This window comes from Pleurodeles waltl, chromosome 12, assembly GCF_031143425.1.
Source record: "Pleurodeles waltl isolate 20211129_DDA chromosome 12, aPleWal1.hap1.20221129, whole genome shotgun sequence".
NCBI classification, from domain to species: Eukaryota; Metazoa; Chordata; class Amphibia; order Caudata; family Salamandridae; genus Pleurodeles; species Pleurodeles waltl.
In genome coordinates, this window is record NC_090451.1 from 131,082,857 (window position 1) to 131,102,823 (window position 19,967).

Genomic DNA, 19,967 nt, shown 5'->3' on the forward strand with positions numbered 1-19,967 from the left:
ACAGAAGCCCTGGGGGGCATGGGGGGAGCAGCCCTGTGCAACCCCTTTTTAAAACACCCAAGGTCTGTGTGACCTGGTGCACCCGGGGCTAATTAAAGGAAAGTGGCAGGAAGCACCCATTATTTATTTTTGTCTATCAGAAAAACAGCAGAGCTGATTTTTCTGGCATAAAAAAAAACAAAAAAAAAAACACAACACTTTAGTCCTGGAGAGGTCCCTCTAGGAGTCCAGCACCAGAGCTAAAGGGTCAGGATGACCCTATCCTGGCCCCTTTGCTTCAGTCCCACAGAAAAGTGAAAAATAAATAGAGTCTCGGGGTGGCTGCCAACAATTCCTTGTTGAAGTGCTTGCAGTCAATCAGATATCAGTAAGGGCACAGTTGGATCTGTGAAGTGCCCGCGTTCCTAGATATCTGTATTTTTAAACTCCAATTACTGAAGGGATTTACACCAGATCACAAGAGGCATGCTTTCTGGACCAAGAGCTAGCCTTCTGCCAAATTTGGTGTATTTCCATTCAGCAGTTCTGTCTTTAGTGGAGATCAAATATTTGAAAAATCCCATTAATGTGGACAGTGTTTTGGGAGCCCCCCTCCCCCACCTTTTTGTCTGCCTCTGCTTGACGGATCACCACGAAAATGTCAGAACAGCAACTGAACGGACCAAAGTAATAGGTTTGAAAAAGGTTATTGGCAAAATAAAAGAGTCTATGGAAAAATGCCCCCTACTATAAAATCTATTACCTATCCTTGAAATTTATGCATTTTGATTTTTTCTTTGTACAGACTCGTTATGTTTAATTTTAGGAGACACTGCATTGATTTATTAGTGTAGGAAACAAGTGGATCAGCTATGAATTTAGAAAAACACCTAGTTGACTTCAATGTAATGTTTTTACAGATAAGACCAATAGTGCATTTAAGCTGCAAAACACAATGGTTCCTTCTAGAGGTGGGCAAAGGGTACACTAGGTCAGTAAAGTCATTTTTGAGAGCCTTGGGTTCAGTTTGGCACTCAGAATTTGTCTTTTTGTGACCAAATTTCTCCGAGACGTAGCTAGCCAAAGGTGTGGAGCGGGAAGGTGATAGAAGGGCAGGATGAGAGGTGGTCTTGGGTGATGGTGGTAGAGAATGAGACTAGCAGGATCCAGGAATTAGCTGCCACAAAGGGCTACTGAAATAGTCAAATAGTTGAAATAGACATCAACATCCTTGTGACCACTAAACTTGATCTTTGTTTTTTAAAAACGTGAGAGTTCAACTGGAGAGCTTCCAAGGTTTTGGCTTAAACTGACTTTTTAAAGTAATCTAGTCACAACTGTTGAAAATTGATTCTTTGGGAGCCAGCGACAGAACCATGGTGCCCCAACAATACCTTTTATATATGTAGATCTGGGTCTTTCCAGTGTAAGGGTAGGAGCCTCTGAAACCCTTAATGTCCAACTCCTGGATAACTGATTATCTGTAGTACATTTGTAGCTGTAGATTAGTCGTAATATTGCTCGAGTAAATAAATTAAGATTTAGCTAGGAAGCATACTTCAATGCAGGTGCAGCCACTCTGGAGAAAGTCTAATGGCTGGCTATGCCAAAGGTGCGATATCTCAAAGAGATGCATCCTAGTGGCAGGAGGCTCTTTAAGCTGCTTCAAATTTGGGGAGGGTGGTCATGTGATGGAATTTAATTTTCATCCTCCAACTGTATATTCAAAAGCTTGACTCATGAGACTGACCTCCAATTTTGTCTTGTTCTAGCCAAATTATCAGGATCTGCGCAAGAAAAGGCTTATTTTGAGTTTGCAAAAAGAAAGCAAATAATTATCCCCTTACTAGTGAATAAGCACTCAATATGAACATAGACATCAGGTTTGTGGTCTAAGTAGTATTTTACCTGTCCCTTCAGGGAGCTCCACAGTGATGTACCCCTCGATCCAGCGGTAGCAGGGGAAATGGTAGATCTTTCCTTTAGGAGATTCCACAGTAACTTGGCAACAGAACCAGCTGTCCTCAGGGAAGAAGGAAAAGGGTTCTTTGTGAAGGCGGATTAGTTGAATATCCCCCAAGTCATGTTTTTCATGGATGTTGTACACATCAGTCTAAAAAAAAAAATAAAAAAAAAAAATTTGATAACCAGTAGCCTTATTTTACTGTATTATATTCTATTTAGATGTACCAGCCACTAGGACATTTTAACATGAGCAAGAACGGCATTGCTCAATTTCCTCTGACTATCCTTAGGTTACAGTAGATAATAAATTAATAAGCAAACCAATGGCTCATGTTTTATTTCTTCCCAAAGGCAAACAACTAAAAAACACGTTCAAGCTTACAGGTTAAACATCTCCAAAACACGTGTTATTACCTAACTTTGGAAGAAATTCCACTTACTGCAAACCAATGCCTTGGGAATGAAGTTCCGATATGTCTCAATTGCTAATTTTACATAATGAATCAAAATTCCATTTGTTTCAGTAGTCCTAAGGGGTCCAGTGCCCAAACAAATGAAGCAACGGGATCTAGTAAAAGCAGTTTAAAAACTGGATACCAGGGATTTTATCCAGAGAACGTCAAGTTGTATGAAGTGTTGAGTAGTTAATCCAACAGCCACTAAAACAGAAACTGTTAGGTTTTGCTGAAAATGTGATCAATCTCCAAACTCTTAAAAAAATGGTGACACTGGACAGTGTGGCGCAAACCATAACATTCCACAGCAATACTGTTAAGGATTTGATTTCAAAGATGACTATTGTCAACATTTTGTTCAACTTTGGCTAGAACAGCAGTTGCTGTTAAGAGGAGCAAAGAGCGACACCCTTTCAGAAAAGGACCATTTACGTAAGCACCAGATCAAATCAAAACATCTTCATGGCAAACCTAAGGAGAAGCCTTCTCTGGTAGTTTAGCTACATTTTTATACATCTCATTTGGGAGGGCGTAAGACGACAGTGTCAAACAAGTCACAATAACTCTTCCTTACGACCCGTTTTCAGACAGAATTTACCAGGTGGTTGCTGGAACCTTTCAAAACATTGGTACAAAAAAAAAAAAAAAAAAAAAAAAAAAAAAAAAAAAAAAAAAAAAAAACAGCGGCAAGATAGCACACAAATTCACATTTCTTACTGTAAATCTTAGTTTACAACAAAAAAAACTCATTATTTTGATCTGGCTATCTACTCTATGCGGAGTCTTTACTGAAGTTCCACTACATGTACAAAAACAAAAATCATGCATTTAAAAAGTGGAGAACTGAAAAAGCCCATCACTATACAAGTTGTATATTTGAAATAAAATCATGCTTAATTGGGTGTACTATCAAGGACATTCAAATGAGGGAGACATTTAAGGAAACCAGCCAGAAATGAATACATCTGATAAAGACAGAATCTAATTAAAAGTAAAGGTGGCAAGAAGTTAACCCACACTGCCAAAAAACAAATGGGGGTTCACACATTAAATAAAAGTGCGCATTTATTCCCTCCCCCTACAAAAGAAGTGATTTACAAAAGACTGGCGATTTACCCCACAATTAAAGAAAGAAACTGATAAAAGGGGGCTTGACGGGGGTTTATCCTCAATGGTGCACACATAAAGGTCAGGGTTTCGTATATTGCCAAATAGCTTTGTTGAAAGGAATATATACATATATACACATATACATATATATATATATATATATATATATATATATATACACATATATACACATATACACATATACACACACATACACATATACATATACACACACACACACGTACATACACACACACGTACATACACACACACGTACATACACACACGTACATACACACACGTACATACACACACGTACATACACACACGTACATACACACACGTACATATACATACACACACACGTACATATATATACACACACACACGTTCAAAAACCATGTCATAGTTCTGGCTCGGATGGCCTAAACCACTGAAATGTTCCACTTTTGGTCAGCAACGTACACAACATACAATATGCACATTCAAGCATGTGCTCCTTTCTCGCTCTGTGGTTGGCTAATTGTTTTGACTATGGCACACCACACACGTGTGTGTGTGTGTGTGGTGGGGGGGGAGGGGGGACGGTGCAAGCAAAATTTCCTGTGACAGCAAAAAATGGGAAAACAAATCATTTTTCAACCCAACGTGCTCAATCCTCCCCTCATACTTTGCCACGCCAATTTTCGTGAAGATGACGCCTTACAGAAGTATTTGATTTAGTATGCACAATATTTAAAGCATTACTCTAATTAGTGTAGAAAATGTAGTCATATAACCCGACCTACATATCTATTGTACACAAAAGGAAAAATCCATTTTCTTAATGGAACTCCGTTTGGCTTGCAGGTTTGCCCTACTTTCAAACTCATTATCTCTGAAGCACACTAGTTTACTTCCCATCTTCAAATACGTCTAATAAAATTTTTTCCCCCAGCGTTTAGTTTGTAAATAAAAACCATGGCGTGCCCAAATCTCTCTGAAACATGTGGCTGCTGCAGTTAAATGTGCAAAGTCCTAACAGACAGCATAATCCTAAAACCTTCTCGGGCCTCTATAATCCATTTACAGCCACTCTCTGCCCCCTTGGCTCACTCCTGCAACTTTCTGCTTTCTCTCATTGAGGCTTTTTCGTTTTCCTCTTCCTCCGCCTTTCCCAGGTGTCTTTAGCTCAGAGTAAATGCCGGATGCAGAAAGCTAAGTGTCGGTCTTCAAAAATAAATACCAGTGCCCCGCACAGGAAACTACCAGCGCAAAGTAAGCACTGGTTGCCACAAAGACTGTGCCATACCGAAGTCTCAACATGCCAATACCAGCTAGGACTTTGTGTGGAAGGACACTCCCAGCTTCGACGAGCTCTTCCAAAGAAGAGGCTGGGAATAAAACTCCTGAAGAGGATGGGTAAAGACTGATCATTTGGGAGCAGGACTGGGCTGGTTTAGGGTGGAGATAAGGCAAGAATTGTTTGGGGACGTTTTATGCAGCTATCATGACTAGCATTTGCACATATCTATGGAGCTGCATTTACACTAATGCACTTACCTGACAAAAACATTGGGTCACACCGTGCTATAATGTAGCAAAGAAAGCTGTAAAAACAGTTCAATTGATTTGGGATGTTGCTTTAATCACGGACCGGTTCAACTTCTAAAAACTGTCGGACGCCCCCTGAGCCAGACTGATGGCGCAGATCAAATGGAGAATACCTTGTGTAAATTTCCTTCTGCCTCAGAGGGACAGTGGAAAGCTTAGCCCTCAGCTTTATTCTCAATGACTGGTATTGGGATAACTCCAAGACCATTCCACAAGGACAAAGACCCTATCTCCTGTCCAGCAGAGCCTACTTCCCAAATAAAAACAATTCTCCTGAAGTTGAAGCGTGAAGTCAGACCTGGCTACAGGAAATGGTAGGCCTGCCTTGAAGAGAACCGGAAATCTCATTGCAACTGGTTGTTTCTGGACCTGGCTGGGAGGTATAAGGAGCTTGACAATTTGCAGGGCAAATTCCTAGGTGCAAAAATATGTACAAACTCAGACTTTTGAGTTGCAATGAATAAAAGGAGACAATACCTTGCAGCTCGAGCTCCCCCCTTTGGAAGGTGGATCCAGGTCTGAATTCTGATCCCTGCGATAGGGCCTATATAATGTGGTTCCAAGCAAGTCGCACAATCTCCCTGTGCCTCAATGTGTGTACAATCACTGTAAAATACCCATTGTTGGACATGACCATCTTTTGAGTGGTGCAGTGCCAGATGTTTGCCTTTACTGTTTTTGCTAGCTATAGAACTCTGTATACTTTACACCTGCTAACCAGGGGTAAAGTGCTTGAGCCCCTCCTTCAGACATGCTGAAACTGACATTCCCTAGATTGCATATTTAACTTACTTCTAACTTCATAATAAATGGTGCCTGCTGTGCACCCAAGGGTTGTAGGTTTAATGCCACCAGTGGGCTGCTGCACTCACTGTGGCACCTAATACAGTGGCAGAGCAAACACAGCTGCAGGCATGCCTGGTATAAAACCACTGTATAGGTTTTAACCTTACATCTGACCTGTCAAAATAGCCCTTTGACAGGCACCACCCTTCCTTTAAATACAAAGTCGCCCCTAAGTAGGTCACACAGCCTTTAAAGGTTGTACCGCTTTAAATACCATGCACCCATGTAAAGGTTTAATGTTAAACATGTTCTTACAGTAAATGAAATCTAGAAGCTATATTCACCGCAGCAGAGTTGGTTATTCACTAGTGAAGCACATAGTTTTAGGTAGTTGCTTGTTACCTGCTTAAAGCCTCTAGAAGCCCATTTGCGTGAGCTTCCAACTGTCACCTGGGAGCTGATTTAGCCCCTCTGATGAGGTGTGAGCTGCTTCCAGAGCAGAGACAAAGGCCTTGGGTGTGGAGACCTGTTCTGTTCCTTTGGAACATCTATGCGGTGTCCTGGAACTTGATTAATGTGAAAAAGGCCCATCTTGTCACAGACACCGATTGCTGTTACGTGGGCTGGCCCTTCTTTGAACCCTGCCCCCCTGTCAAGCAGGACAGCTGACCCCCCCAGAACTAGTTTGAAGCAATCACAAGGGAGGAATTGCTCATTTCCCTGGATGCAACTCTGGGGTGGGTAACAAAGCGCCACAAAGGGGAAGAAATTACCTTTCATATCAGTTTCAGGCAGAGGAGCACTGTGGGGATTGTTTGTAGCAGAACACACAAAGTACTGCAGATGTTGGTTGGGTCACCTGTGGGAACTGTGACCCATTTGGTTAGAGGATGCTCAGATGTTTCCCCCATCCACAGGGTGGCTCTGGGCATAAATGTGGCATCCCCAATAACACCCAGAGAGCACTTTCTGGACAAATGGGAGAAAAGAGGACTGGGCCAGTTGTCTGTGTAGACCTCCTGTTTGAGTTAATGACACAGCACGATTCTATAAGCAATTTTTCTGTATTATTAGCAGACCAGTTCCAACTGAACCTACCCTGCATCCTGCTGCTGGCCTCTGGGGACAATGCATAGGGGTGAAGTCACTCAAGCATAGTCCTTCACTCTTGGCTGTTGTAAAAGTGTACTCCTCTTACCAAATCCTGAAACTGGGCCTTAAACATTTTGCTCTGAGAACCAAGAGACCAGGACTAACCTGCCAAGCGGATCTAATAAAGGTGTGTTGCCGTTGGGCCAAACAGTCAGGTTGCGCCTGCTGCATTACCTGCAGCAGCAAATCAGATTCAACAGGACCTTGCAGAAAAGTTATCCTGCCTTGTGGACCCCTCTTCAACTGCATGCTTGCAGCACTGGAAAGTGACTAAGTCAGAAGGTAGAAATTGTCACTGGCATGACCTGTGAAATTCAGATTTCCCCCCTCCCACTATCAGCTTTCCTCCCAAAGGTCAACAACTTCACCAAGACCTCATCCAGCAGCCATCTAACAATGTGGAGCACTATTCAGCCACAGCTTATTCTCTCGTCCAACTGAGGAATTTTGACTTCCATTTTAGAGACTAAGTCCAAAAGTAAAACTTCAGAAGTAGTTTGACTTGGTTTCTGTATCCGACCTGCACTCCATCATGGACCACCTTAACTTTAGCCTAGGTACCAGTCAACCACAACCACATGAGTGATTGGGTCCTAATGTTTTTTGGTGTAATTTTGAACCTTAGGGTCGGATTTACATTTGGGCGAGGAGTTCCACTGTCACAACAGTGACTGATAGTCTGTCCACCAAAATCTAAATACCATTGTTTTCTATGGTATTTCGATTTCGGCGGACAGGAAATCAGTCACTGTTGTGACAGAGTAACCCCCTCTGCCCATATCTAAATCAGGCCCTGAACCTAAAAAACACTCCGGTTGCCCTTATTGAGTTTAACAACATGTACCTAATTTTTCCAAATTGGTCTGGGATTCTTCTTGTGTTTGACTTCTTACTATTTGAGCACTGTATAAATACTTTACACATTGCCTCTAAATAAAGCCTATATGCTCTGTGCCATAGCTATCAGCAAGTTGAGCTCTGGGTAATTTAGTGACTTTAAGGGATAAGTCTTACAAGCATTGTCGTTATTACTTAAGATGGGTATTCACCCCCTTCAACTGGTTACATGAGCCTAAGATAATGGGTGATCTACAGATAAAAGTGTACAGCACTTTGCTGCATCAGTTAAGTTTGCATTTAACACAATACCTATATACATACAAAGCAGTTACAAGTTTTCCTGTTTATCCCCATTCTTAAGATGTAGAAAAGTACCCATCCTGCCTGAAAAGATGCAATTTCAGCATCTATTTTCCAATTTTGTTTTTCTATGAGCTACTGATTTCAAAGGCTTGAAGCTACTGCAGGTCTGTGAAAAAAAAGAAGATTAAACTATGTAGTGTCATGTTCCAGTACGGCTACAAGTCTTGTTCCACTAAAGGTTTTCAAAGCCTAAAAAAGGCTTCTGTAGGAAAAGGTGAAGCTCTAATGAGAACCCTTGACTGCCCTCCCCTAACCTTGCTCCATCGTCCTCAGACTGGGTCATTGTGCTCAACTTTTGAAAAGGATGAACCAACAGCACGTATCCAACTGCATTTGATACCCAAAGGGCTTCAGAGTGTATATGTCCTGCACCCCACTAGTTATACTGATGGGACAATATTGTTTATTTTGCGGTCAATAATTAAATAATCTATTTTAAACTAAATAGGTTTGGATGTTTTATCTATGAACTGAATTTATTTTTGTATTGGGGTATATGCAAAGTGTGCATTTCCCTGATGAATTCTGATTATTTCATGAATCCCTGGTTTACTGTTGACAGTTTACATATGCATCTAAGAATTAAACTGGCTGACCCAATATGAAAAGCTCAGTCTGGTTACTCATAGGGCTTTTAAAGATTGCTCAAATTTATCTAAATTTAATTAGCACTTTCCAGGTGTGCTTGAAGTGTTCCCCTCAGATGTTCACTCAACGAAGATAATCCTTCATAAGCCAGCATGTTCGAATCTACTTTGATCTCAAGTTAAGGCACCTATGAGGGAATCCAACTTGCTTTCATCCCATTAGCTGGGGCGTGGATTAGGAGAACAACAACTTGTGAAAGCAGACATCTGTTTACCGAAAGCAGATGTTGCTTGTAAGCCGTCTTAGTAAAGACCTTTTTAGGTAAGAATATAATTGCAGGACTAACAATGATGTAATTCCTACCACAGGTCAACTAAAGATCAGTTTGTGCAAAAGAACTAATCTGTGGTAACCCTTGAAGAAAGTACATTTCCGATTGCTTCCTGGATCAGTTGGTTAATCTCATATCTTCTGTACAAACTGTGGTTTGAGCCTCAGCCACACTTCTGTACTCTTCAGCCACAAACAGAAATTCATATTCACACAGTTGAGGATTGTGGCAGTGATCAGTACTTTAAAAAAAAATCTGTATTTTCATGTGCATGTTGAAGTTTATTTCAAAATATGTCTAACTATGTAAGGTGGCAGTTGGACCCAACATACTGGCCATGGTTTCCCCCGACATTCTGGACTTCTGACCTCAGGTTTTTCAGACTTCGTTTTTGCAGGCTTTAGAAAAATGTGCACTTTATCACTGCTGACCAGTGCTAAAGAGCATGTGATCTGTGCCCTAAACATAACATTGGCTTATCCACAATTAATAAAGATGTACTAGTAAATTAAATATGCTAGAGTACACAATATATGTGCAAGGCCTATAAATTAATTGGCACTAGTGGGCCTGCAGTACTGGTTGTACCACCCACTACAGTAGCCCTTCAAACATGTCTCAGGCCTGCCATTGCAGAGCCTGTGCCTGCCATTTCCACCTAGCAAGTGCACCCACTTGCCAGGCCCAAACCTTAATTTTTATTACATATTATTCACCCCTAAGGTAGGCCCTAGTTAGCCCTATGGGCAGGGTGCAGTATGTTTAAAGAGTTGGACATTTACTTTTAGGTTTAACATGCCCAGGTAGTGAAAAACTATTACATTTGTTTCACTTCTGCAAGGCCCATCTCCCCCATTGGCTAACATTGGGGATACCTTGAAGCAACCTTTTAGTGTAACTTCAAGGTGGGAAAAAATAATTTGGAGTTTGGTGTCTCTGGACTCAATTAAACACAGGGAAGCCAGATTTTAAATTTTAAGTCTGAAAATGCAATTTAGAAAGTTTACATTTTCTTGCTTTAACCATTGTGTCTGACCGTCTCTCAATGCATGTCTGGGATGGATGACAGCTGGACCTTGTGCATTCCCGCTAGACAGTCACACAAAGGGAGCTTGGGTGTGACGACTACATCCTGATAGCCCATCTCAGTCTGATGGTCTTCCTGGGCTAGATGGGAAGGAGTACTTTACACAGCTGAGTGGGTTGTGCCACTCCTCATACAAAGGACTGCACACCCCTGTAGAGTGTCTGACGCCAGAGTATGAAGGTAAGGACCTTGTGATTTTCAAAGGCTTCTTTCAAGTCTCCCCCAGTTCAAGTTTGAGTGTAAGTAGTGGACCTAAAACCCCACCATATCAGAATTCTAGTGGACTCGAGGACAATCTGTCAGAAAGGACTGCTGTGCTGCCAGGAGGGACTGCCATTCTGCAACTGCATTGCTTGCTGTCCTATAGGAGGGACTGCCATTTTGCTACTTGCTTTGCTCTGTTGGCCCACTGCTTCTGGCCTTGAGTGAGAAGTAACTGGCCTGTTCTCTACATCCTTGAACCCAAGAGTCTCCAAGGGCTAGTTGGCCTGCCCCCTGTCCTCCTGCAGTCTCAGGGACATCAAAGACTGCCTGCAATGCTCACAGTGCTGCTGGGCTCTGCCATCTGTGAGTCCTACCCTTGCCTGAGGTGACCACCCACCCTCCCCCCCTCTATTACTGGGACTCAAAAGTGGGTTCTGCAGCAGTTTTCTGCAAAAACTGACACCGACCCTACAGAGTGAAAAAAATTGCACAGCGCTCTGACAATGCAGAGACTGCTTGACCAGTGGAACTACAGTCTGCACAGGTCAACAAGGACGCTTTGCGCAGCTCAATGATGCATCACACTCATCTCAATGGAGTTTGTGAAGATTTCTTGTGAATCAGGCAGTGGGGTGGAATGTTCAAGGTCTATGACGTCCGACATGGAATGTGGGGACTGAGAAAAGGAGGAAGGTAGCTTGAGGAAGGAGCTGTGCTGGGGGTGTTGTGTACATGAATCCTAAATAAAGAAGTACATATTGGCTGTAGTATCATTTACAAGTTCAATACAGATGTGGCACTGGACTGAGGCTCAACGGAAACGCGTTGACCTAGCCACATAGAAAATATTGAAGCATAGTCTTCACATTTTATCCACATCGGTGCTTGTTCCTTCCAAGGTACTGTTTCAGTGGACCCTGTGGGCTCTGTAACCGGCCTACCCTCCATCGCAGTCAGCCTGAACTTTAAATTTGCAATGGCCCCACATGACTTCAAATAACCATTTGACCGCTAGTGACTTCTAAACACATTTTCACACTTAATATTTAAAAATTCATATAATCTTCTACTTATTGGATGTTTGTCATTTTGGTCTGGTTTTACTCAGATAAATATTCTCCATTTTACTGAACTGGAGTTTTTTTGGGTGTTCGCTGTGTTACTGTGATTCAAGTGTTGCAAAAATACTTTACACATTGCCTCTTAAGTCTGACTACTGTGCCAAGCTACAAGAGGGTCAGCTCAAGGTTAATTTAGGGTGTGTACCCGACTTACCCGGACTAGAATTGTGGTCCCTACTTGAACAGGGTGCATACCTCTGCCAAATAGAGACCCAATTTCTAACAATGGTGATCAGCAGTGAGGACAGGGCTTCTGTTTGTGTAGTGCCCTACAGTAATTTGGTGTACACTACTACTCACATCTAAGTCAATTTGAATCAACTGCCTCTATGGCATAATTTTTTCCTACTCTTCAACTGGTAGCGTTAGTGTTTCCATTGCCCCTCCCCCCCCCCCCCCCCCCAAACTGGTAATTTTGCGTTTCACTCTAAATCATGTCTGATTGGATGTCCCATATCTGTACCTGCATGCACAGATTTTTAGTTGTCCAAGTTGGAGAAATACACAATACAAGGGTTTTTGCAAAACTGAGTTTTTACTCAAGGTTTCACCAAGAAGGAGGACCTGCAAAAGGCGCTGAGGGTCGGATAGGAAGCTATGAGTGCGTTATGACACCCCTGAGGATGTGAAATTGAGGATGAGGAGCAGACCAAGATTCATTGGAGAATCTGGGACTGCCTCTGAGACAGTGGACAATCAGCCTGCAAGGAGGGATGGACCCCCTTTCCTCCAGGGCAGGAAGCAATGCGTCATCTAAGGGCCTGTCCCCAGAAGAACTGGAGGACAGGAGGGAGGAGAGCAAGTTTAGAATTGGGCTGGCCAAGCTCAAATTTGAGGAGAAGCAAAAACAAATGACCATGGAGAAACAGAAAATTCTGTTGGCTCAGGAGTTGTGCTTGAGAGCTGGACATCAAAAGCCAAGAGTGCCAAGTCCAGTTGTGATGGTGGAAGCAATTCTTCTGTGGCATTTGACCAGAGGGTCCACATACCCAAGGGTATGGTGGGAGACTATAGTGGGAGACCCCATACACAAATGGTTTGAGGCCTATAAAATTGCTCTACAGATGCACCAGGTCCATTGGGAGGATAGGGGAGCTAGCCTGTAGAGGCATATTACCAGTAGGGTAGGGACACGATTGGCCGTAGAAAGGAGACAGGAAGAGGAATCCCCCCCCAATGAAGGAGTCCTTAATCAGGAAGTTTGGTCTGACCCCAGAAAAGTACAGACAGAAGTTCTGGGACAGTCAGAAGACTTCAACTGACCTGGGTGGATTGTGTGGATTACATTTCCATAGCACTGGATGGCTGGGTGAAGGGCAGGGAGGTACAAAAAAAATTCAGGGGATGTATTTGTTTGCAACAGAGCATCTGCTCAGTCTGTTTTACAAATCTGCGTCAGTACCTCATGGGTAGTAAGCTCACTAACCCCAGAGAACTCGCAAAGGCAGTAGACTGCTCAGTTAACACCCTGGTCCATAAGGTATCTGTGTGGGTCGGAGGAGAAACAAAACAAAGAATAAGGGGTTCTCTAATTTTCCCCAAACTAGTTCTGTGGGACAGGGTTCCCTTCCACTCCTGAGAAAAAGAAGAAATTATTCTCTGAGAAGACATGGCACCTCAGAGGAGATGCTTAGTGTCCCAAGCGGGCAAAGCACCGCCCACCCCGCCACTGTTGGGCAGTCACCAGGGCTGGCTACTGTAGTAATTTGCCTTTAACATTGCAAAGTTTGTTCCTTACAAGTTTAATTTCCCTCTAATTGAGCCCATAAATGTTAGAGATTTTTTGTTTTTTTTTGTTTAAGTAAACGTGCCATTGTACAACTTGTTTGTATTAGATAGATCAATTGCACTTGTGTAGTGTATCATACCCATTTATGCGGCACCGAACAGTAGTGGTGGGGTGCTGCACCATCCCCAAAATAACCATTGCTCGCATTCAGAAGGTGAGCAAGCAATTACGATACCTTTACATTTTGTTTTCATCTTGACATTTGTGGTGCGTTCAGAGCCAAAAGTCAAATGTCAGGCTACGTCTTCTGATAGTTGCTGATAATTCTTTTAACATGGAGTAAGGTTTACTTTTCTTGATCAAACTACATAGTTAGAGCATTTTGTACAGTGAACTGTGACAATCTTGCTTAGGTACAGGAAACTGCAAGGAAGGGCCGTAGGATACCCGTTTTTGTAATATTTAAGTACCTGCAACTGAAATGCATAACTATTCCAAAATATATTAGAAGTTGGAAGGCACAAAAGAGAATTACAAAAAAGAGCATCAAGTGTGATAGAAACAAAGACTCACAGGATGAAAAACAAATCAAGACAATTTACTTGGCAAAGTGCAAATGATAAATATATGCTGGTACATTATATTTTACACACTGTGCTGCGATGTGATCAGCAAAACTGCATGTCAATGTGCTGCCTGTAAAAAAACAGCATGCTACTACACCCTATTTTAGTAATATATTTGCAAGAGTTTGCTCCAAAAAAAAATAACCACCACCAGCTATATTCCATTCCCTCAGCATGTTTCCTGCTGAATGGGTGTGCTGAATTTTCACATTCTCAATGACTTCACTGATGTAACATTGATGGCAGCACCACCACTGAACATTGTTCCGGCACCACTGCACTGAAGTGCTCTCCAAGAAAATAATCAAACCACATGCATTGGAGTGTGTGGTTGGGAGTGTGTGGTCTTAGTTAAGCTGATGTGTGAAGTGCTTTTGTGTCCTGCGTGAGTGACACAAGAATTGCCTTCATCTTGTCGAAAGACACAATGTAGGCAGCGTGATGGATGAAAGTGCTAAACACTTAGGTTATAAGATTATTGGCTTGTGGTCCTGAAAACCAGCTCTGGAGATTGGTTGAACTTTTAGGTGTTCAATGAAAAACCATCGTTAAAACTAACTTGTAGTTCTGGCTCAAAGGCACACAAGTCATAACTCGTGCTGCCTGCCAGGATTCTCTTGAAGAGAGTGTGAGTCTTCACGGTTAGCATTTTGTTATTTTGAGAATGGTGAACACCTTGAGTTATGATGTGCTCTAATAACCATAATTGCAAATTTATGTTACTTTATGAGTTTTGGCCAGGAGCGTAATGCAATTTTAACAGTGCTTTTTCAGCAAATTTTATTTAAAAAGCTCTACCACTGCGGCCAAACAGCAGTAGGGGCTGGGCCTGGAGCCAGTCATGCGGTTAACTCTAGATCAGTGGTTCTCAACCTTTTGACGTCTGTGGACCCATACTTTACCAGTAATAGAACCTGGGGACCTCGACTGAATTATTGGAGTCCTGGGACACCCCAATAAGTTGTTAATGAAAGCTGGGGACGTAATCTGTTGATATTACTACATTTTCTAAGCAGTCACGGACCCCCTGAGAAAGCTTTGCGGACCCCCAGGGGTCCCCGGACCACAGGTTGGGAACCACTGCTCTAGATTACTGGAACTTGATTTTTCAAGAGGGTTGGAGGCTGCTATGTTCTCATCCATCTTTTTATTTGCCCCACCCTGCCTTACACCAACCTCATCCACCTGGTGCATTGGACCAGAGCATCTTTTGGGCAATAAAATGGACATTAAGCATTTTTTTTTTTTAAGACTTCAATATGAAAAGTAAATAAATACTTCTATTCAGGTTTTAAATAGGAGAAGGACAACCAAATTACGGAGAATTTGGTAAAAAGTACCAGGTGTTTCATGCATAGTCCATTTTGTCTTGATAGAACAAGCATTGCCAAATTCAACAGATGCATTAAAAATGGAAGTGACTGCATTGATTGGCAAGTCTGAGTGTGCAATATTTTGAATAGATGATTGGGTGAATGCAAAATGAATCAAGGGGTGAACGAGGGAATACATGAGTTCCAGGGCGAATCAGAGCATGGACGATGATTGAGTGTAAGCACAAACGGAGGAATGACAGCATGAAAATAAGTATTCAGGCTATTTTGTTATAGACCCTATAGCTTTGGCAATGCTCATGTTAGCCTTACAATACCAGCTCTGGCTACAGCTAAATCTAGTCTCTAGCAAGACTCCCCAAAAAATGTAAACAGTACAGAAAGAAACTACTAAAGGTGATTAAAAAGGAGCGTATGGGCAAACTTTAGGAGATGGGGCTTATTTTCAGTGTTGCATCATGTGACTAATATTTTAATTTTCAGTACACTAATGGGTAATGTTCGCTGATTTTTTGTGTATTGGTTTTGACCTAGCTCAACAAATTCAAGGAAATAAACTGGCTTTCTACAGTAGTTTCTGCCTTCGTCCATTCCTTCACTGGAGCGATCTGTGTTGATCTCCACTTCAAGTCACTTCAGAAACTGTGCTCCCCCTGGTCAGAGAATCTCCGGTGCTCCTGCAGTCTGCCATAACCTTGCTGTCTCTGCTGCCTTTCTGCACCATCCTCTGTGGCTTTTGTGATTTCTCTTGTGCTCCCAGTCGGTTTTGTGCTCCTGCATTCCATGTTAGGTTCCTGAGGTATCTCTTATCCACCAGTCTGTGGTGTATCCCAGTCAGGCTTGTAATATGCTTAAGCATCTATTGGAGCATCTTTGCTCCAACATGGCATACTATGCTCCTGCAGTTTATCCCATGCTCCTGTGCTCTGCTGTGGTCCAGCAGCCCACATAAAGCTCCTACGACCAGTGTTTTGCTTGCTCTGGCAGTCCGTGTTGCAGAAGTCTGCTGAACTCCTGTCATGCTCCTCAATCTTTGCCTCATCCCTACAGCCTCACCTGAGCTTTCTGCCTCTTGTGCACCAGCAGTTCATGACATGCTGTTGAAGTCTATGTTGCACACTCAAACTTTGTACTTTGCTCCTACCGTCTCTGCAACAGAAGTACTCTGCAGGCAAATCAGATGCTCAGCTACATATAGAAGCTGATTAACAAAGTGACAGCATCAAAGCCCCCTCATTACTCCTTTTTTAGGTCTGCTTTTGAGACTAAGATGTCTCTCATGACTATTGGTTTTCCAAACTATACATTAGTAAAGAAACTTGGTGAGCTACTTGATTCATTGTTCTCTTAAACTGTCATTCACATTTTGCTTCCAGTCAGAGGTTACAGCATGGGGAAATGGTCAGCCCACTTTACTTTTTGGCTCCCTTCACTTTGAGTGACTGCAAAAACCTGGTGCACATTGTTTACATCCACCCATCATTCCTTTCTCTCCATCAAAAAGGGGGTGAACAGGGGAGAGGATAAAAAAGGACCAAATCTCATCTCATCTCCTTAATCCTAGCCTGATCTTGGGCAGATTGAAGGACTGTGAGAATGGGAGCAGGCTTTCCAAATTGTGATTTATTTTGTTTTTCCTGTTGACAATGTCCTCAACCTTTCCACTTGTGTACAGTTCCCTGACACCGATAACCCTTTATCATTCCATGTACCTCCACTGCCCATTGGGAGTCTATGATCGCAATAGAGCACAGTCAAAACAGATTAAGCCTTTATTAAAACATTCGAACGTTGGCAGCTCCATTGAAAACAATGGAGTGCTGCGGGCTTTTAGTGGCAGGTAAAAGCCCGCAGCGCCAACATTCCAATGTTCGCTTTGTTCACAGCAACAGCTGTGAACAAAGCCTCACGGAGCCCGAGGTTATTTTAATCCCCTTGGGCTCAGTGAGCAATTTGTTTTATTTAATAGAACATTCTGCCCTGAGTAGCAGAATGTTCTAATAGCCTTAGAACCCGCCGTAGCGGGCTCTACCGGCTATTAAAGGCCCTTTCCCTTTTTAAATGCCCTCGCCTCGGGCATTTAACACTGGAGCGGGCCTTTAATAGCCAGTAGAGCCCGCTACGGCGGGTTCTAAGGCTATATTCAAAGCCATTCTTTGTCTTTCTCCGACAGTGCTAGGACATACCAAAAACCTTGCATAAACATGTACCCTGAGATCCCTCCCAGGACCATCACTTTTTGCTTAAGCTCACAAGCTCATTCCATTGGTTTTGCCATTTACACTGGGATGCTCTTTCTATGGATTTGTTGGCAATATCCGGATTACATAATTCAGCTCTGCACTTTAAAGAGGTTAGATAAAATTGCATTGCCCCATGTGTTAAATAAATTTGGTTTTCTCACGAAATACGCCAGCATGACTCTAGATCACTTTGGTAACTTCAGTTTCACTCATTTTTTGTAAAATTAGACAAAATTATCGAATTACAAATTTGACAAATGTAATTGCAGAATCCTGCATAAATACTCCCCAAATAAGTTGCAATGCTATTTTCAAAAATGATAAAAGCCTGCAGGCATTCTGTAGAATTTGGCCAAATCTAAAGTTCATGCAAGCGCTAGGTGAATCGTTTTGACTGAAACGGCCCCATACCTAAACAAAATGTTCATAAAATAGATTAAATACAGTAATCTACTCAGAACATCACTTAAATGGGATTCAGAGGTGCACAGTGCTACTGACTGATTTGACATGTATACTTGTCATACAGAAGACAGCTCTACCCGCCTCCATTAAAACATTTCATAAGCCCAAACCTATTGATGTGACTTTAGTAACTTGATGATTCGTCCAGGTTAAATTATTGAATAATAATTCCTCTGTACGTTATTATAACTCCTTAATTAAGCAGCTTGTAGTACCAATTCTTGAGATTTCCTGCACAATGGCCCCATAACTACAATTTGTATTTCCTTTTTTCACTGTTAAATTATGAATTTCTGAATAATTTGCTCACTATTTTGAGGCCGGACAGGGAAAGCAAAATTAAATCATACGTTAACAAGGAGACTGCACTCGAGTCAATTTTTTGGGGGGGTATGGGATTAGCGCAATAGTCTTACTAATCAATTCCAGAAAATCAGCCAAATATTTGGAAGAAAACAAAAAGGAGATAAATTGCAACCCCACATTACAACATTTAGGAAAGTATTTGCAGAAGGTATATTCAGACCAATGCGCCAAGCTATTATGCCGCTTTTGCATGCTTGTAAGTTTCATGTTTGCCTGTCCTCTGCCCATGAGTGATAGAGAACTTTATGCGACACCTGACCTACTCTTTACACTGCACTGATTACCATCCGCAACAATCCCTGCTCCCTCTGGCCCCTTCCACCACTAATGGAACTTTTTGTACTTGGCTTATGAAGTTAACTCCTTCAGCAGGATTAACCTGGTCCTGGGGTCTAGCCCAAGCTCCATCACAGTCAGTCTGAACTTATGACTTTAACCAGGTGTCAAACGACCAGATAGCCGCAAGTGGTGCTCTGTAGTTCTAGGAACAGTACTAACCCAGAATCTTTAAAATTGCATCTCCCCAATTCTAATGACTGGATTTTTGCTGTTTTTGGTGAAAAATGTATTACATTTTACACTAACTTCTAAATTAGTGTAGGATTCTTCTTGTGCTGTGTTTTTGCTTTATTACTGTGCTAGATAAATATTTTACACATTGCCTCCAAGTTGACCCTTGCTGTTTTTGGGCAAAGTTAGTGAGTTAAGCACACATTAAATTGGGGTTGATGGTCCTTCACTCTGACAGATTGTGGCTGTTGGTTAACTCCAAATAACCCAGTTTCTCACATTCTCCGTATGAGGTCGCTAGTGATTTTCATCAAGAGGAATCTTTCTTCAAGTAGTCCCTACCCATAAATTTTGTGATACATTAGAATTTACTGGATATTTCTGACAGAGCATTCTGTACAGAATTTCACTTATTTGTGATATCCGTCACTCTACACTTCTGGGTTCTTATTCTGGATCTCCCTCTTTAAGCACAATAACCAGACTAGGTATTTTCTTTTGTAGTACACAGACCACCACCTGCCCTTTTTTTTCCCCCCTTTATTTGATGTTGTTGCAGGACAAACTGATGCAGATAGTCTCACAGGCCATGGAAATGACCTGAGCTCACAATTGGTTATCAGTCACAGTGATAAGTATCAAGAGTAACCCCCGGCTCCCAGCCCTACTCATTTCGATTCCCGTATCAGCCCCATTTCATTTTTGGGATATGTCCAGGTCCCTTTCTTGTGATATCACTGAATCCAAGAGCACCCTTTTGAAGCGTGGGGGGGGGGGGGGGGGGGCAGTCTAGCTCTCCCTTCTTCCAGTGTGTCCCTCCCAGCTCACAGGAATGCAGCAATACACAAGTCTGCCTGGAGGATTCTTCTCCCTCATGTCTTCAGTGGGTTTCCCCAAAATGGAACTCAGGGACCTCCATGTAATGGACCATTACAGTCTTACTTTCACTGAGTGACCATACACAGCGCACACAGGCGGTCATTCTGACCCTGGCGGTCAAAGACCGCCAGGGCGGAGGACCGCGGGAGCACCGCCGACAGGCCGGCGGTGCTCCAATGGGGATTCCGACCGCGGCGGTAAAGCCGCGGTCGGACCGGCAACACTGGCGGTCTCCCGCAAG

At 42.5% G+C, this 19,967-nt stretch overlaps 1 protein-coding gene across 1 annotated transcript in view; it reads right to left on the minus strand.

Moving 5' to 3' along the window:
• The window catches only part of LOC138267717 (hydroperoxide isomerase ALOXE3-like), a 249,194-nt gene that overhangs the window by 92,764 nt on the left and 136,463 nt on the right, over positions 1–19,967 (minus strand). Inside the window, exon 2 of the mRNA XM_069216883.1 lies at positions 1,888–2,092. Coding sequence (XP_069072984.1) covers positions 1,888–2,092 — 205 coding nt within the window. The remainder of the gene's footprint in view (positions 1–1,887; positions 2,093–19,967) is intronic.